The sequence below is a fragment of the Poecilia mexicana genome, unplaced genomic scaffold (genome assembly GCF_051168715.1).
Source record: "Poecilia mexicana isolate PSO_F unplaced genomic scaffold, ASM5116871v1 scaffold_15, whole genome shotgun sequence".
Classification (NCBI taxonomy): Eukaryota; Metazoa; Chordata; class Actinopteri; order Cyprinodontiformes; family Poeciliidae; genus Poecilia; species Poecilia mexicana.
Genome location: NW_028263384.1, coordinates 21,518,492 through 21,538,315, shown reverse-complemented (window position 1 = coordinate 21,538,315; position 19,824 = coordinate 21,518,492). Strand labels below are relative to the sequence as shown.

The 19,824-nt window shown below is 46.8% G+C and overlaps 1 protein-coding gene across 1 annotated transcript in view; it reads left to right on the top strand.

The window, feature by feature from the left end:
- The window catches only part of hectd2 (HECT domain containing 2), a 45,542-nt gene extending 37,115 nt beyond the window's left edge, over window positions 1–8,427 (top strand). Inside the window, exons 21-22 of the mRNA XM_014984161.2 lie at window positions 225–368; window positions 5,341–8,427. Coding sequence (XP_014839647.2) covers window positions 225–368; window positions 5,341–5,461 — 265 coding nt within the window. The 3' untranslated portion in view covers window positions 5,462–8,427. The remainder of the gene's footprint in view (window positions 1–224; window positions 369–5,340) is intronic.
- Window positions 8,428–19,824: the final 11,397 nt, after the last annotated feature.

Here is a 19,824-nt window from a genome sequence, read left to right as displayed (position 1 = left end):
CTCTGGCCTTTGATTTGTTGGTTTCGGTTGTTCGGCTCGCTGTGAGACGTGGGGCGGTCCAGAATCTGCCGGTTCTGACCTGCTTCGTTTCCAGACAGGAAAACGAGCCAAAACGGGTCAGAACGCTGAGCAGCCTCTCTGACTCTGAGCTTAGTCAGCACTTTGAGCACCAGAACCTGGCTCCCAGTGCTCCCAGTAAGCAGGGTGTGCTGGTTCCCCTCCAGGTTCTTCTGGGACGTGGTTCTGGCGTTTCCTCTGGAGCTGCAGAAGAAGCTGCTGCACTTCGCCACCGGCAGCGACCGCATTCCCGTCGGAGGAATGGCCGACCTCAACTTCAAGATCTGCAAGATCGACGTTCCGGCAGACTGGTGGGTTCATGGGACGTCCATCTGTCCATCAGTATGTCCACCTGTCCCTTCATCAATCCATGGAATAAAATGTAAAAAACCAGAGAAGCCTTCATTCTCCTCCATGTAAACCTTTTGACACGAGATAATAAAAATGGAACCCACTCACCTTCAGACACAAAATAACCTCAAACGTCTTCAGCTCATCTTTAATTTATCGGGATTGTGACCTGTTAGCTTCTCTCCATGTCTGTGTTTTAGCCTCGTAGCGTAGCTGCTTGTTTACTATGAGGTGTCATCTGGACGGCCGGGCTGGATGTTTTCCCATGGCCAAACTTTCCACAGCATTGAAGCTCAGTGAATGGTCGGGGGCCCAGCAGCTCTAATCTCAGCTGTGTGTTGGTCTCTGAAACACCCTGTGTGTGTGTAGGTGTGTGTGTGTATGGGAGAAACCATGCTGCTCTGACAAACAGCTCTCCTTTCACACACACACTGAACACACATGAGCAGCCGGGCCTCTATATGGTCAAACAACAGGATCATGTTCCTATAGCTGCACATATACAGATAGCGCTGCTGGAGGAATCCTCTCTCACATACACACACACACACACACACACACACACACACATACACACCCATATGGGCCGGGCCTTCAAGAGGCCCAGATAACTTGACCCCCGAATGGAGGCCATTGTGTCATATCTGAAGAAAACTACGTTCACTGAGTTCAAGGCCAGAGTGGGCGGCTGTGAACTCGCTCACCTGCATGATGCTGCTGCTTACGATGCTGCTGCTGCTTACGATGCTGCTGCTTACGGTGCTGCTGCTGCTGCTTACGATGCTGCTGCTTATGATGCTGCTGCTGCTTACGATGCTGCTGCTGCTGCTTACGATGCTGCTGTTGCTGCTTACGATGCTGCTGTTGCTGCTTACGATGCTGCTGCTGCTTACGATGCTGCTGCTGCTTACGATGCTGCTGCTGCTTACGATGCTGCTGCTGCTTACGATGCTGCTGCTTATGATGCTGCTGCTTACGATGCTGCTGCTTATGATGCTGCTGCTGCTGCTTACGATGCTGATGCTGCTGCTTACGATGCTGATGCTGCTGCTTACGATGCTGCTGCTGCTTACGATGCTGCTGCTGCTGCTTACGATGCTGCTGCTGCTGCTTACGATGCTGCTGCTGCTGCTTACGATGCTGCTGCTTACGGTGCTGCTGCTGCTGCTTACGATGCTGATGCTTATGATGCTGCTGTTGCTGCTTATGATGCTGATGCTGCTGCTTACGATGCTGCTGCTGCTTACGATGCTGATGCTGCTGCTTACGATGATGCTGCTGCTTACGATGCTGCTGCTGCTGCTTACGATGCTGTTGCTGCTTATGATGCTGCTGCTGCTGCTTACGATGCTGCTGCTGCTTACGATGCTGCTGCTGCTGCTTACGATGCTGATGCTGCTGCTGCTTACGATGCTGCTGCTGCTTATGATGCTGCTGCTGCTGCTTACGATGCTGCTGCTGCTTACGATGCTGCTGTTGCTGCTTACGATGCTGATGCTGCTTATGATGCTGCTGCTGCTGCTTACGATGCTGCTGCTGCTGCTTACGATGCTGCTGTTGCTGCTTACGATGCTGCTGCTGCTTACGATGCTGCTGCTGCTTACGATGCTGCTGCTGCTGCTTACGATGCTGATGCTGCTGCTGCTTACGATGCTGCTGCTGCTTATGATGCTGCTGCTGCTTATGATGCTGCTGCTGCTTACGATGCTGCTGCTGCTTACGATGCTGCTGTTGCTGCTTACGATGCTGATGCTGCTGCTGCTTACGATGCTGCTGCTGCTTACGATGCTGCTGTTGCTGCTTACGATGCTGATGCTGCTGCTTACGATGCTGCTGCTGCTGCTTACGATGCTGCTGCTGCTTACGATGCTGCTGTTGCTGCTTACGATGCTGATGCTGCTGCTGCTTACGATGCTGCTGCTGCTTACGATGCTGCTGTTGCTGCTTACGATGCTGATGCTGCTGCTTACGATGCTGCTGCTGCTGCTTACGATGTTGCTGCTGCTTACGATGTTGCTGCTGCTTACGATGCTGCTGCTGCTGCTTACGATGCTGCTGCTGCTTACGATGCTGCTGCTGCTGCTTACGATGCTGCTGCTTACGATGCTGCTGCTGCTGCTTATGATGCTGATGCTGCTGCTTACGATGCTGCTGCTGCTTACGATGCTGCTGCTGCTTACGATGCTGCTGTTGCTGCTTACGATGCTGCTGCTTACGATGCTGCTGCTGCTTACGATGCTGCTGCTGCTTATGATGCTGATGCTGCTGCTTACGATGCTGCTGCTTACGATGCTGCTGCTGCTTACGATGCTGCTGCTGCTGCTTACGATGCTGCTGCTGCTTACGATGCTGCTGTTGCTGCTTACGATGCTGCTGTTGCTGCTTACGATGCTGCTGCTTACGATGCTGCTGCTGCTTACGATGCTGCTGCTGCTTATGATGCTGATGCTGCTGCTTACGATGCTGCTGCTGCTTACGATGCTGCTGCTGCTTACGATGCTGCTGCTTACGATGCTGCTGCTGCTTACGATGCTGCTGCTGCTTACGATGCTGCTGCTTACGATGCGGCTGTTGCTGCTTACGATGCTGCTGCTGCTTACGATGCTGCTGCTTATGATGAGGAGAGTTCAGACTCTTCCTGTCTTTCTCTTTATCTTTCCTCATCTTCAGAAACTCTTCAGCTTGTTGACGTCTGAATGTTTTTAACCACAAACACGTCAACAAGTTGCTTCTGCCTGATCAGGTGGATCATTTTCAGGTCCTGCAGCCCCAACCTGAGCCCACATCACCATCCCTCCACCACCATGTTTGCATAAGGCGTTTGGTTTTCTCCTGGTGCGTTATAGTCAAACATTGAAATGTTTAGTCGAGCTGAATGCAGGACCTGTAATTTATTGATCAGGTTTTAATATGAAACTATAAAAAAAAAAACATTTTCAATGCAAAAACATTTTTGCTGCTAAATTACTGAATTGACAGCATATGAGCTCAATAACAAACATAGTTAGTATTTTAATCTTATTTGTTCTTCAGGTTCTTCAACCATCAGCTCCTGAAGCAGAAATTCTTCTATTTATCAGTATATTTAATTTGCTGGTTATGAAAATTTTCCCGTTTGGTTTGTGATGGTTTAGTTTTGATGCTGGTTCTGTCAGACTTACAGGCATAACAGTAATGTGTGAATAATGTGGAATTTAATAAAATACAATTAAAATTTTCAGTGTGATAAAATTTATCTTGACAATTAATGGAAATTAAAGCGTTAAAGTCCTGGTTACAACCTTCCCAGGTGAGCAGCAGCAGTTGCTTCTTCCACCTGAACGCTCCGTTTCTCTGGCAAATGTGAAAACCATCCATGCTCTCATGAACCCAACACATTTACCAGCTTAGCTCTCACCAGCTCCCACAGCTCTTAAACCAGTGTGTGTGTGTGTGCGTGTGTGCGTGCGTGCGTGTGCGTGTGTGTGTGTGTGTGTGTGTGCGTGCGTGCGTGCGTGCGTGTGCGTGTGTGTGTGTGTGTGCGTGTGTGTGTGTGTGGGACGTGTTTACAGACTGCGGGTCTTTGTGTCAGAGCTATAGAAAATCAGAGTGAGACCATTAGCCAGAAAATGCTGCCATGAATCCGCCGAGCTTAATTAAAATGCCTCCTTCACGTCTTGCTGGATTTTCCTGTTTTTCCTCTTAAGCTCCTAATCTGCTCCTTAAGGTTCCTCTGGATCCTCTGACCCGTAAATACCTCTGAGTCAAAGTAGCTCGGGTTAAGGTTCTGCTTGTGTAGGGCCGGGTTCAGAGGAAACCAGACGTCCCTCTGCTTACTGACACTGAGGCGTTCCCAGGTGAGGAGGGGAGCAGAGACCCCAACACGCCTCGGGTCTGTCCTGGTGGTCTGTCCTGGGGACGGGGTCTGTCCTGGTGGTCTGTCCTGGGGACGGGGTCTGTCCTGGGGGACGGGGTCTGTCCTGGGGCACAGGGTCTGTCCTGGTGGTCTGTCCTGGGGACGGGGTCTGTCCTGGGGACAGGGTCTGTCCCGGGGGACGGGGTCTGTCCCGGGGGTCGGGGTCTGTCCCGGGGGACGGGGTCTGTCCTGGGGTCGGGGTCTGTCCTGGGGGTCTGTCCTGGGGGTCTGTCCTGGGGACGGGGTCTGTCCTGGGGACGGGGTCTGTCCCAGGGGTCGGGGTCTGTCCTGGGGACGGGGTCTGTCCCGGTGGACGGGGTCTGTCCTGGGGGACGGGGTCTGTCCTGGGGGACGGGGTCTGTCCCGGTGGACGGGGTCTGTCCTGGTGGTCTGTCCTGGGGACGGGGTCTGTCCCGGGGGACGGGGTCTGTCCTGGTGGTCTGTCCTGGGGACGGGGTCTGTCCTGGGGGACGGGGTCTGTCCCGGTGGACGGGGTCTGTCCTGGGGACGGGGTCTGTCCTGGTGGTCTGTCCTGGGGACGGGGTCTGTCCCGGTGGACGGGGTCTGTCCTGGGGACGGGGTCTGTCCTGGTGGTCTGTCCTGGGGACGGGGTCTGTCCCGGGGGACGGGGTCTGTCCTGGTGGTCTGTCCTGGGGACGGGGTCTGTCCTGGGGGACGGGGTCTGTCCCGGTGGACGGGGTCTGTCCTGGGGACGGGGTCTGTCCTGGTGGTCTGTCCTGGGGACGGGGTCTGTCCCGGGGACGGGGTCTGTCCTGGGGGACGGGGTCTGTCCCGGGGGACGGGGTCTGTCCCGGTGGACGGGGTCTGTCCTGGGGGACGGGGTCTGTCCTGTCCTGCTAATGCTTGGAGCCGTACCCTCCTCTTCCTCAGTCATGGTTTAATCTGGTTTCTATGGACTGTGTAAAAAAGCAAAAGCTCCTGGACAAACGGTGTTCCTGCTTCAGTTGAAGTTTAGCGGCTCTCTGACCGCTGATGTCAGGCTGTTTGCTAACGTTGAACGTCCTCTGTGTCCTCAGGCTGCCCGTCTCTCACACCTGCTTCAACCAGATCTGTTTGCCTCCGTATCGAACGCGGAAGGAGCTCAAACACAAACTCACCATCGCCATCTCCAACGCCGAAGGCTTCGGCCTGGAGTGAAGGCCTGCGGACAGGAACACCAACAGACTGTCACTCTGCGTCTGCCGTGGATCTCTGTGGATATCTGTGGATCAGGAACTGAGCAGGTCCCTTTGTCTCCTGATCAGACCGGAGCTTTAACCCAACAGCTGAACAAATCACTTCATTTCCACATCAACTCTGTTGGTTCTGCTTTAACAACCCGATAAACGGAAACCAAATGGATCTGCAACACTGTGCAAAAGCTTTACTCAGTTTACATGTTTATTTCCTCATTGCAGAGCAGAAACAGACGCTTCAGTCAGGAAACTCTCTGCCTGCCAAGTGCCTTGAAGAGAACCAACCTGCTGCCCTTTTCTATCCGCTCCTGTTTTAGACCGATGGTAAAAACCTTTTGCAGTATTTTTAAAGTTTTGTTTTATTGATAAACCTTTTGCACAGTATTGTTGATGTTATCTGGGATATAAGTCTGGCTAGTCTGATCAGTGAAAATAACGTTAAAAATTCTCGTTTTAATGTTGTAACACATGAAGTTTGTGTTGAGGTCAGAACAGTCCAATCATCAGAGGGTGAAAACGGTGGAGCCTCTAATGACAGACAGGATTGATTTTGCAGAAAGCAAACAGAAACGCCTGAAGACTAAACTGGACAACATCCTCCTGTAATGGCTGCCAGTCTCTAAACATGGCCTCCAGTGGTTTAACTCTGAATCTGTTGCTGTAGGTTTACAAACCCTGATCAGTTTTTCAGAACAAACACAAAGATGAGAACCTGTTTGACATAAAGTATAAATGCCTCCAGCTTCAGAAGATGAAGATCTGGTGTAAAGTTAAACTAAAACATCTGAATAAACTCCTAAACTTTCATTTTATGATCTGCACACCTGATTCCATGTATTTAAATATGGCCGCCATACAGGAAGGCTAATTATTTATGTTGTCATTGTGTTTTCCAGTTGGTATCATGCAACATGTTTTGCTTTTTGCAAAAAGCTCCCATTTCTGCTGCAACATTAACAGCAGAGGCTCCATCTTATTGTTTCTCAGGTATTGATTTGAATCGAGAATATTTTTTTCTGGTCCTGTTTATTCGGTTATGAACGGATTAATCAGGAGAATCGAGGTGTGGAGGTTTAACTGAAGCTAAAGCTCATGTAAGTAAGCTAGCTTGTTGGACATAACGGTGTTAACGTTTCCTGTCCTGACGTCTGACACTTTATGATTTCCAGAAATGTTTTTATTTGCTTTGTTTGCAACACACTGTTACGACTGAACGCTTTACTCTGAAGAAGCTTTTGTATATTACGAGATGTAGCTTTGACATTGCGGCCGGTTGGATTGAACGCAGGCTGCAGCAGAAGTGTTGCTTTGCGGTGTTTTGTGACGTTCAGGACCTGCAGACCGGCTGGAAGAGGAACCGTCTTCCAGATGGGCTGCTGAGTTTGTGTGTTTGGTGCTTTTAAATTATTACTCCTTGTTTCAATCCGTCCAGTCCGGGTCCAACTGCACCGCCTCCAGATCGGTGTTGTCACTTTATCCACACCTTTCCAGTAACACCTTCCACTTATCGATCGCTCAGACCAGTTCTGCGACAACCCGACCTACTGACCCACTTCTCTAAAGCTTCGGTTTGCCTCGCAGATCAAAACCTTGGATCTAGAAATTAATCGTCTTCCAGCTGCAGGTTGGAAAGTCAGGGATGCGTTAATTATTTTATTAGATTGAAGTAAAAAGAAAACCAGTTGAATACTTCAGTTAAAACTGTTTATCTCTGTGAAGCGGCCATGTTGGATGTAGAGGTTGGTTTCTGACGGAAACATAAAGTTGGGAGTTTAAATTCCAACATGGGGGTAAAAAATGCAACATTGCAGGATAACTTGAAAATATCCTGAGCTTGGATGACACATCTAAGTTTTGGACAGTCTTCATGTCAGTCACAGTAACACCAGAGTCCGATATTAACCAATAATCCTGACATTATTCGAACGAAACTCAATAAATTCTCTGATGGATTGAAATGATCAACACAGGATTCCCAGTTTACCGTCTCCTAACTGGACCAACTGGACTTAAAATCACGTTTACCATCATTTCTGCGTTGAAGTCCAGATGTGAAGCATCAGAACTTGTAACCGTTCCCCAAACACACCACTGATCTCATGCCGTTATAGTTAGTTAAATGCAGTTGGATATCGCTGGTTAATTTTAACCACCGTGGCTAAAAGTGTCAAGTCCAGCAGGATGAACTCCAGTAACCAGCGGTGGTGGATCCAGTTCTGGCCCGGTTCTAATCTGGGTCTCTGGGAGGCTGCGGTCTGGAAAAGATCCTCACTCAACAACCCATTCAGTTTTCACCCCAGAGCTGCTTCTCCCCTCGTCTGCAGCCCAGAACGTTCAGCTGATTCTACCGTCTCTTTTGGTGTTGGTTCTAAACCTGCGGTGCTGCTGGTCCAAAGTCCCACATAGCAAACTGAAGTATCCCGGCAACCGTCGAGAAACTTCTCTGGCTGCACTGTCCAAATTTACATGGCTGTAATCTGGGTCACTCATTCACTCAGCCAACAATGGATCCTCTATGTTATGTAATGATGGGGCTGGAGCTGCTCTCTGCTGAGAGACGGACCGGGCCAGAACCCCAGAACCGGGCCGCCGGTTAAAGGCCGGACTCTGACATGACTCAGAAATGTGTTTGACTTTGACTCGGTTCTGTTGTACGTCAAATGGACCAAACTGTGTCAGGTTATACAGTGGAGGAGTGAAGACCCGTTTGAAAATAGTTCTGACTGGGTCCCGGGTTTGTTGAGATGTACTTATTTTCTCTGGTCAGGTGTTTAAATTAAACGTGGACGGATCGGAGGAGGAGCAGTTGGCCCGTGCTTGACCCGGTTTGTAAACCCGCTGTGGCTTTTGTTGCTGTGTAATGTACGATGATGTGACTCCACAGATATTTGCAATAAACCCAAACGAAGGCTCACGCCTCCTGATAACGGCGCCTGCTGAACGTGTTTCATTTGTTTGAGTCGGTGGTGAAATGTCAGATAGAGGAAGGAGGCCCCAGCAGGGCCCCAGCAGGGGGCCCCAGCAGGGCCCCAGCAGGGCCCCAGCAGGGCCCGGATGTTACAGCAACAGAACCGTGAGTCTGTCTGCCTGGTTCTGCTGTGACCTTCTCGTCCTTCTGACCTTTGCTGTCTTTGGGTTCTGTGTGTTGCAGACCTTCTCTCTTCTCTAACATTTCTGCACCTCCAGGCGACAAACTCTCTCACACACCCACTCAACACAAACAGACACACTGACATGACATCGTCCAAAAGGTTGAAGGTCATGCAAACACAGATTATGTGGCCTGCTTGTAGAGCCAGTCTGCTCTAGGCAGCCATCTTTATCTTAGCAGGTTTTCACAGAATGAACTCTTGATCCAGAACAAGTTCTGAACGTTGGTGTTTTGTTGAGTTTTGTTCCGTTTTAGGAGCGTCGCCAACAGGGGCTTTACACACAGGAGCATCGTATGGATATGGTGGACGCTCTGCGGCCATGTTCACCTCCATGTTCGCTGCTCCTTTACCTTCAGGTCACACGGTGACGCCACAGTTCACCTCGTTGTTGTGGTGGAAACATGACGTCATGTTTGGGACCCGGAGCCACGTTGGATGAGAAACCCTCTGAGAAAAATCCAAAATACCAGAGACAGGATGCAGCTTATGGATTTCACTGAAAACCAAACCGTGTTTGGACTTCTGACAGCTGTCGGGATGGCTCAGGAACGAAGACTGAATGACGTTACGGGAGCCCAGAGGACGGATCCTCTGGTGGGCAGAGTGACGGGGAGCGAGGGGAAGTCCTGGTCCGCATCGCAGGATCAGGACAGAGAAGATCCTGATCAGACAAATCCAGGCCAGGGGGAGTTTGGTGTCCCAGATGCAGGTGAATCAGCCAGAGAGAAGCAGGTCGAAGGCAGGAGTCGATTCTCAGCTTCAGAGTCAGAGACAAACAAAAAGGTCAAACCCCATCCAGAAACACAAAGAGCAACAAGATGGAAGTAAACATCGGTTGGTGATATCGACCCAGTTTCAACGATAAGCTAAAGAATGACTAACACACTGATTTAAGACATATAAACTTTAAAACGTACAGTTTAGATCCTGAGTCACATTTTATTGAAAATGAGCATTTAAAGCTAAAGGTGCAGTCAGTGAGGTTCTTTGCTCTCGGTCTCATTCATTCAGATCTTTAAGGAACGTCTGAGTCACGTCAGGTTTCATCCAGAGGGTTTTACTGGACATTTTAAGGAGGTTCCTGCAGGTTTAACCAAAGGAAGTCGCTGTATGTTGGGCTGTTGGACGTCTGCTGAAATCTTCTTGTTCTTGAAGTTTTGCGTTCTTTCCTTTTCCTCCCACAGCCTCTGGAGGCGTCCTATTCAGGTCAGATCTTATCTCCTGAACAAACCAAAAATGTAGGCCACGGCCAGCAGCCCTTTGTCAGTCATTAACCCACCAGCAGGCCACCATTATGCCTTCAATCAGAGCGAGACAGGCTGACTTAGCAGATTTCAGACCATTAATTTTCTAAAATAATCACACAATAGTTGCTGGGTGTTGGGCCAGAGCCCTCCGGCTGGCTGCGCCGAGCCACACAGAGGCCTTTCATTCAGCCTCACAGGCCTTTCTTTCATCCAGCCGTCATATCGAACGGCCACTCGTCACGGCCTTCCCTCAAAAATAACTTTTCTGACCTATTTGTGGAAATTTCCAGAGCACCTTGATTTTTTTCTCTTGTTTCTCCCAATCAGAGCAGAAAGTTCCTCTGATTTATTTCTTTATTTCACCTGTAAACACAGAAACAACATAAACAGAACAAAAACAGACCTGCTGGCTCTTTAATGTCAGAGTCAGAATCAGGGTCAGAGTCAGAATCAGGGTCAGAGTCAGAATCAGGGTCAGAGTCAGAATCAGGGTCAGAGTCAGAATCAGGGTCAGAGTTAGAATCAGGGTCAGAGTCAGAATCAGGGTCAGAGTTAGAATCAGGGTCAGAGTCAGAGAGTCGGGGTCAGAGTCAGTCCTCCTTAAGGTTAAACACATTTAATGCAGATAAATTTGACGTTCTGCTGTTTCTGTGGGAATATCTCTGCAGCTGAGATTATACACTGCTCAAAAAAATAAAGGGAACACTCAAATAACACATCCTAGATCTGAATGAATGAAATATTCTCATTGAATACTTTGTCCTGTACAAAGTTGAATGTGCTGACAACAAAATCACACAAAAATCATCAATGGAAATCAAATGTATTAACCAATGGAGGCCTGGATTTGGAGCCACACACAAAATTAAAGTGAAATGTTCCCTTTATTTTTTTGAGCAGTATATATTCACTCTTTCTAACAGCTCCACCTTTATTCAACAGAAAGTTTATAAAACAGCCAAATAAATTAGATAAATTAATTGAGGGAACGCTGAGTTTGCTAAACATGTTCAAAATTAGCAGAAGTGATAAACAAAAATTAGTTTCCCTATTCAGTAGAAACGTGTCCATCATTGACATATTCTCAGATTATTTTACTTCAGATTTTGATGAGTTTTTAAAATTATTTTTCTAGTGATGTTTTAGGGTTCTGTACTAAAGGAAAACGTAAAACTGGACCTGGTGATGGGAATGGGGCTGATCCATAAAGTCCTTCTTGGTTTTGGTTCAGTTAGAGAGCGATCAGTATGAACAGAAACAGGATCATTAGCAGAGATACAGCTCTATGTCATCAACATACTGAATTTCAGCTCCAATAGATCAGAAATTAAAGTGGGGTGTAACATGAAGCCCTGAGGAACTCCACCACCCTAAATGAAAACTTTCAAAAGTTTCACAATTATTAGAAACATGATGCTAAAACAAAAACACTTGGTAAATCATAAGAGATTAAATAAGTCATAAAAGTCACCAGAAACAACAAAATAATTCACTAAGAGCTTTTAAAAAAGCTTTTGGTTTGATCCAGATGTGTCTGCCTGTTAATGTAGCTCCAACATTTTCAGCTTCATCTAAAACTGTTTCCTGTTCTGGTTGATGAAAAGTTTGGAGCAACTCAGGACTAACAGGAGGTAAAAGACAGAGAAACCACCAGAAACAAGAAATCAGTTCAATAGAACCTCTTAAAATCAGTTTCTAGAACTTCTCAATGAAAATCAGATCATCCAGGATGGAAACGGCAGAAAAGACGAACAGACGTAGAAAATAACTCGCAGCTCTTCACCTTTCATCTGAATCCAGCCTGTTTCATTCTCTTCCATCACCTTTTACCTCCACATCATTCCAACTTTGCTCAGATATGATCAACAAAAGTTGATCAAAGTGCCACAGTGGAGCCGACCAACCGGGCCCAACCTTTCCAAACCCAGTCATTTGGAGACAAACAAGCTGCAGGTCGGCCTGAAGAAAGGTGAAACCAGGGGAACTTTATATTTTAAAAACACGACGTGTTGTTTTCTTCTGTTGGCCGTTGACCCAATCCGGACTTCAGTCACTCTGTGTTTTCTCTTCTGCTGATACCAGATGTTTGTTCCTGGTAGCAGCAACTCAGCGCTGGTCAAGGAGAAAAGCCAAAAGTTACATAACCGACCCAAAGAGTCCAAATGATGGACTAAATGAAAAAAATGACCAGAAATAAGCAGAACAGGATGGAGAGGAATGGATGGATGTAAATGAACACAGATTAAAATGTTTGCCAAACATTTAATGGACTCATGTTGGCATGTTCTCCTGGAGCTGGTTTTCTGGTATGTGGCTGTTGACGTCTAACTTTCATCATCCTGAAGTGAAAACCAGAACCGAGGCTCTCATCAGGTGAGTTATGGGGGCGGAGCTTCCCGTCATGTCTGCAGGTCTGAGGAGTTCAGGTCCGAACATGAGGCGGGCGGAACCCTGAAGGGTTTCCTCTCCTTCACTTCAGATTAAACTGCAAACAGCAGATTAAACTGCAAACGGCAGATTAAAGGTTCATCTGTCTGAAAGCTCCAAACAGCAAAATTCATCATTTTAAGAGAATCTGTGCGCTTTTAATGCTTTTCTGGTAACATGCATGCTTTATACAGCAGATCAGCAGCTGTGCAGAGAGAAACCGTGTTTCCCATTAAAGAGGCATTTTATCCAGCAGTGGAAAAAGCCAGAGCCTCACAGAGGGAAGAGCCTGGTATGCAGTGATCACTTCACACCAAACAACCCAGAGAAATGCATTTTACTGCCAACTTATCACAATATGTAGCTCAAACTTGCAACACTTCATGTTTTCAGGGTCAGGTTACAGGATTTCTTATTTGTTTGAACAGAGATTAAACACAGATCATTAAAGGGTTCATGGATTGTTGACTTTGGTGTTTGTCCAAATGACTCAGTTATGTAACGTTTCAGATCATCAGCTGGGCTCTATTTATGGTTTTAACACCAATAAATGCATGTTTGTACTAAAAAATCATGACATAATGAGATTATCTTCACTGTTGACTCGTCTGTAATTATTTTTACATTTCGGACTCGCAGCAGAATCAGCGTTCGGCGTCAGTCCTGCGTCTCTTCCTGCTGCAGCTGAATGACCTCCATTGTTCTGCACAGACACGCCCTTCATCACACCTGCAGCTCGGCCAGGTGAAAACAATCACACATCATTTCCCAACGTAGCATGACTCAGGCCAGGCAGACTGCCGTCATCCAGCAAACATTCAGAGTAAATATCTGCATCATGAGGCGTCGGATTCATCAACTCTGACCGACTTCTTTAATGGACCCGAGGATCTGTGTCAAACCAAATCACAGTGAAATCACAGCAGAGAACAAGGGAGTCAAAATGTTCATGAAACTTAAATGTAGTTTTTTATTTTAATTTGATGCATTTTATACAGAAAACCAAATAAACACATCAGAAGACAGAACGACAAAAGAGAGTTTAGAGATTTCTTCTTTTTCTGGTTTTTGTCCTACCAAGCTAACAGCTAGCTGCTACCAAGCTAACAGCTAGCTGCTACCAAGCTAACAGCTAACTGTGAATGGTAGTTACTAACATTCACAGTAAAGTTGAAGTTCTGACAAACAGAGAAGTTTAAATCACAGAATATTATTTTATTAAATGAATTGTCGCCACGTTAAACTCTGAAAGCTTTAAAACGAAACGGGTCTGTACTTTCCATGAGATTTTTTAACTTTTATTGATGTTTCTGCTGTAAAGTCTGACTGAGCTGTGAAGCTCCAAACAGAAATGTTTGCTCCTTTAGCTGCTGTTTACTGGGAGCTCTGGTTACATATCAGAGCTACTGGTTATACCACATCTACCAGTAAACAGTTAAAAACCAAGAATACTTGAGACTTCCTCTCAAGTAGATCTCAAATTTGGGTAAATTTACCATAAATTAACAAATTTGGGTAAATTTATCCAAACACCAAACTAAAACAAAGCCGTGTAGCGCCATCACAGAAGCTAACCGCTCTCTTTGGGTTCAGCCAATCAGCATGAAGTAAGATGTAAGGTGCTCCTGGATTGGCTACTTCACAAACTGCAGCCAATAGCGTCTCTAGTAGCATTGAGTGTTTTAGCTTCTAAAGCTGATTTTCCTTCAAGCATCAACAGAAAAATTCACAAGTGACGGATTTTCTGTAAGTAAACTGAAGTTATGTTCCACAAAAAAAAAATCACAAACATGAAACATGAGTGGATGGTCCGATCAGGGGTCCGATGCGATCGCAAAGAGTTAAATTCTTGCATTGTTCTGTAAATGTATCACACCATCAGTACCAAACACCAGGCATCTGGGTCAGATGTTGGTTTTTCCACTGCAGTAAAAAAGGAAGCAAACCAAAAACTCTGCTGTTAAGAAAGAACAGGAAAAAAACAGCAAATGGACATAAAAGTTTAATTAAATTCTTCAGTATTGGTGGCTGTAATTATGTCTCTATGTGACATGAATCCGTCCAGACATGAGGCTGGGGGTGCGGTCGGGTTCTGGTCGGGTTCTGGTCGGTTTTCATCACTTCCCATGTTGGGTGTAAACACGCAGCTTTGTCCTGTGGAAACAACATTAAAATGAATCTGATCCTATCGGCGCTGGGGAGGCGGATTCATCTGTGGCTCCAGAGATGATTGTTGGTTTGAAACTGAAATAATTTCAGATCATATTCAGAGCTGAGGCCGGAGCCCCGCCCCCCGCCCGTCCTCAGCTGAACTCTGAGGCGCAGCTCGTCTCTGCTGGCTTCACCAACAGCTGTGAGCCAAAATAACTCCAGTCACATCCCTCAGCACACACAGCCTCCGTCTCACACTCTATCTGCAAAAACACACATTCACGTTTAAAAAGAGAAATTCATAAAGTTTTGTTTGGCCAGAGAGCCCCTCGCTGCTGTTCGGTCCAGTTGTGAAAAAGCTCTTTGTGCTCAGCAGAACCTCTGCAGGCTGGAGCGGATCAGGTTTGACTCAACAGATTTATAGACGTTAACAAGCAGGAAAAAACAGGAGCTGGCGGCGGGAAGCTGCTGTTACACAAGCAGCTATTTCAGCTTCGTCACGACTTCTTCCTCACTGAGGGGAAGGCCGAGCAGCAGAGGAGAAAAACCAAGACGACACTGAGATCTGCCTGATATCCGTGTTTACTTCAACAGATCAGAAGCAGGTTGGGACGGGTTCCTGCAGGAACAGTCGGTGAATCTGGAGTCTCTGGTTTGTTCAAACGGAGCTCAGGTTCATGTAAACTCTGCAAACTTCTCATCTCATCATTAATGTCTCCCAAAAACAATAAATGTAATATCTTTAAAAACCTGCAGTAAGTTAACAGTGAGTCCTGTGGATGCAGATCCAGCCCAGATCATCAGCCCTCCACCGCCGTGCCTTACAGGCCACTTCTGGGAAAACTGACAGCTGGTTTTAAGGTTTTTATTAACATTTTTCTCTTAAAAGTTTTTAATCAGCTTCATTTGACCTTTAACCTTTCCCAACAACAGTTGCTTCTTTGTCTTTATTGCTGATATTTGATCAATCTCTGCATTGTGTGGACACATTACAGCAGCAAACCATTAAAACTCCTGATCTGACAGAGCGGCTCTCTCTTATAACGAATGAGTTGCTTTTTAATGAAGCCAAGGATGATTCATGATGCATTTACATTTCTAGAACCTCCAAACAGAAACGGAATAAAAAATAATAAAATAAACAGAATCTGCTCAGTCTGTCCTGCTCGATAATATTCATAACCTGATACATTTTTAATTTTCTTCTTCATGGTTTATGCCAGTGGCAACTTGTTTGTTGATCATGTGATGCTGAAAAACTGTTTTCATTTCACTTTGTAAAATAAACCAATTTCAATTTGGCTGATGAACCACCGCATTCTAGTGCCAAAGGTTCTTAGTTTTTTACTAAATGGTTTCCACTGAGGAAATTTATTTTCTAAATGTCAAATTGTAAAATCATATAGTCACGAAACGCAGATACTGACAGGATGTTAGTTTCTTTATCGAAAGGAAGAAAATCTGCAGCAGCATGTTTAAACTGAAAATGATGAAATATTGGATCTGCTGAAGCAAGAAACGGGGCGGGGCCTGAATGTAGAAAGGGGGCGGGGCCTGAATGTAGAAAGGGGGCGGGGTCTGAATGCAGAAGGGGGCGGGGCCTGAATGTAGAAAGGGGCGGGGCCTGGTAAAGAGTCACGCCTCCAAATGTCTATTTACTTCTGTATGTTTGGCACCTTGTTGATGAATTTGTTCACGACATGTAGCGGGTCAGCTGGTTTTATCCAGCGCAGGAGGGTGGGGGAGAGGGGGTCTCAGTGGGTCTGTATGGGTCTCAGTGGGTCTCAGTGGGTCTCAGTGGGTCTGTATGGGTCTCAGTGGGTATGTGTAGGTCTCAGTGGGTATGTATGGGCCTCAGTGGGTCTCAGTGGGTCTGTATGGGTCTCAGTGGGTATGTATGGGCCTCAATGGGTCTGTATGGGTCTCAGTGGGTCTGTATGGGCCTCAGTGGGTCTCAGTGGGTCTATGTAGGTCTCAGTGGGTCTGTATGGGTCTCAGTGGGTCTGTATGGGTCTCAGTGGGTATGTATGGGCCTCAGTGGGTCTGTATGGGCCTCAGTGGGTCTCAGTTGGTCTGTATGGGTCTCAGTGTGTATGTATGGGCCTCAGTGGGTCTCAGTGGGTCTATGTAGGTCTCAGTGGGTCTGTATGGGCCTCAGTGGGTCTCAGTGGGTCTGTATGGGTCTCAGTGGGTATGTGTAGGTCTCAGTGGGTATGTATGGGCCTCAGTGGGTCTCAGTGGGTCTGTATGGGTCTCAGTGGGTATGTGTAGGTCTCAGTGGGTATGTATGGGCCTCAGTGGGTCTCAGTGGGTCTGTATGGGTCTCAGTGGGTATGTGTAGGTCTCAGTGGGTATGTATGGGCCTCAGTGGGTCTCAGTGGGTCTGTATGGGTCTCAGTGGGTATGTGTAGGTCTCAGTGGGTATGTATGGGCCTCAGTGGGTCTCAGTGGGTCTGTATGGGTCTCAGTGGGTATGTATGGGCCTCAGTGGGTCTCAGTGGGTCTGTATGGGCCTCAGTGGGTCTCAGTGTGTATGTATGGGCCTCAGTGGGTCTCAGTGGGTCTATGTAGGTCTCAGTGGGTCTGTATGGGCCTCAGTGGGTCTCAGTGGGTCTGTATGGGTCTCAGTGGGTATGTGTAGGTCTCAGTGGGTATGTATGGGCCTCAGTGGGTCTCAGTGGGTCTGTATGGGCCTCAGTGGGTCTCAGTGGGTCTATGTAGGTCTCAGTGGGTCTGTATGGGCCTCAGTGGGTCTCAGTGGGTCTGTATGGGTCTCAGTGGGTATGTGTAGGTCTCAGTGGGTATGTATGGGCCTCAGTGGGTCTCAGTGGGTCTGTATGGGCCTCAGTGGGTCTCAGTGGGTCTGTATGGGTCTCAGTGGGTCTCAGTGGGTGGGTGATGGTCTCTCAGTCTGCGCCTGGAGGAAGGAGTGAGTTCTGGGTCCAGGCTGAGTTTCAGTGGACGGCCACTTGGTTCTCAGGTTCCAGTGTCTTTTTAAAGCGGCTTCTTGTCTCGTGTCAGTAAATCATTAAACCATCCAGACATGATGCAACATATGCCTCCATTTGCATTTCAGCATTGCTTCAGAACTTTTCAGAACTTTTCCACAAGCATTTTTATTTTCAAAACTAGAGAAATTAAAAGGTAAACTTGCAGGTTTTAGAGCATTAAAGTGGATCCTGGTATTCAGTCTGAGTTAGAGACAACAGCTGCCTAAAAATAACTAAACTGCAAAAACTGAGCCTCCTCCAGCAGCACCTACACCAGATTTACCTTAATATGCATTCATTTGCAGTCAGAGCAGACCAGCCTGCAGGAAACTCTTCATCATCTGATGCATGTTATAAATCTTTAAGCTGTTTATGTAACAGAGATGTTGGGACTTGATAAAACAAACCTTAAGTCCCACCAGGATCAGCCTGACTCTGGATCACAGAGACGTGTGTCCATCTGCAGACCTCAGGTCAGTGGAGGCCGTTTCTTGCAGCCGTCCTGATATTCATGTCGTTTTTCTGATGCTCAGAGTTCCTCTGAAACTCTGGACCGCCTGCGCTCAGTTCATCCTCCTCTCAAACACAAACCGTCCCCAAGAGGCATTGGATCTTCAGAGGTTCAAGCTTTGCTAGATTTTTTCCACTTTGTGTTAATGTCATGGAGATCAAACTTTAGTTTTTCCTTCTGTGTCCAGGTTCTGCAGAGAAATGCTGAGGTTGATTTCCTGCAGGGAATCAAAGTGTTCATTTCTGTGGGAACTGTCAGTGTAACAGCGTTCATGTTTGGCTTCTGACTGAAGGAGTTTCTGCAGCCTGAGAGACAGAAGCTCATCATCCAGATTTAACCCGTCGGCTGCTGCAGATGGATCCTGTCGGCTCGTTAACTCACCTGCCCGCTCAGAAATGCTGCTCAGTTTGTCGGATCCTCCTGTCGTTTCCACCAGCCTGCTTCATTCTGATTACTCTGGATTTCCTCCTCAGACTTTCTTTAGCTTTTCTGTTTCTTTTTTTAAGTCGACCTGTTTCTGCCTTTGGCTCCGCCTCTTCACCGTTTTCTGACATTTTATTTGTTAATGTTGTGAAGTTTATTCTCTCCTTTGCCTGCCAAACCAGAGAGGACTTCCTCTAAAGATGACATTATGCATCAGATCTTTTCAAAGTTGCATCATTTTCTTCAGATTGTGTAAATTCAGAGAAAAATTACGAATCTTCATTTCCTTTGACGTTTCACAATCGTGACGCGGTTTAACTGAGAGCTTCGGGGTTTTCACGCCTCAGCCGGGTCACATGAACTCTGGCTTGTTTTTGCTTTTTGCTCTGGTTTATTTCTGTAGATGTGGATGCAGGAGTCGCTCTGCCATCCGCACCAAATCAACCAGATCAACACCGATTGTAGAAAGTCTCAGTTTCAAATGAACTCTGGATCGTTTGTCTGCAGACTGAATGTGATCTGAGTTTGATCCAAACGTCTTCCTGCAGCCAGGTCTGCATCGGCCAAACGTCTCTGAAACTTCTCCTCATTATTTGGTTTATTTCTGATCGTTTTCACCACGATAAATCCCAGAAACAAACAGATTAATTTCTCCATTCTTCCTGTGGTTCTGCAGCTCTGGACCCATCCGACCAGCAGACAGACGGTCTGGGTCGTACGGTCCGATTCGGCTTCGTTTTTCCTCTGAATAGAACCGAACCACCATCTCCTGATTCAGACCGAAGGTTTGAGTTTTCCTCTGCGGTGTCGTTCTGAACCAGGCGACAGAGATGTTTGACCTCTGCCACTTGGAGCCTTTGAACCTTTTGACCCCAAACGTTTTTAGACGACCTTTCAAACTAAAATAACTCGGATGGATTTAGAAACACGTGTTTATTGTTGACCATGTTGGTTACATGGCCGAACAAGACAGTTTGTTTCCCAATGTAAATAAAAACCACAACACAATAGCTTTGCACCTAAATACAGATAATTTATGGTTTGACTTGAGAATATAATTTTACAAATCTGAACTGATATGAGGTTATAAGACTCAGAAAAGTTCAGATTCAGATCAGATCTCGACTTACTGAGATGATAAATTGTTCATATTGTTTTAAAGGTATTTTCAACAGCTTTCCTGCTGCTCTGAAGAAATGAAAGTTTTAGTTCATTTTGCTGGTCAGCCTGTTGGGATGCGTTTCCCAGCCGTCAGGTTCTGGTTTTGTTTGACGTTGCAGCCGGGTCGGGCCGTCCTGAAGGGAAACGCTGCAGGACGTTCCACCACAGTGTCACGTTTTAACTGAGTTTTATTTTAAAACATGAACTGAAGGATTTCTTTAACCTCTCAGGTCTTTACCTGTGTTTCTGCTGGAAGCTTTTAC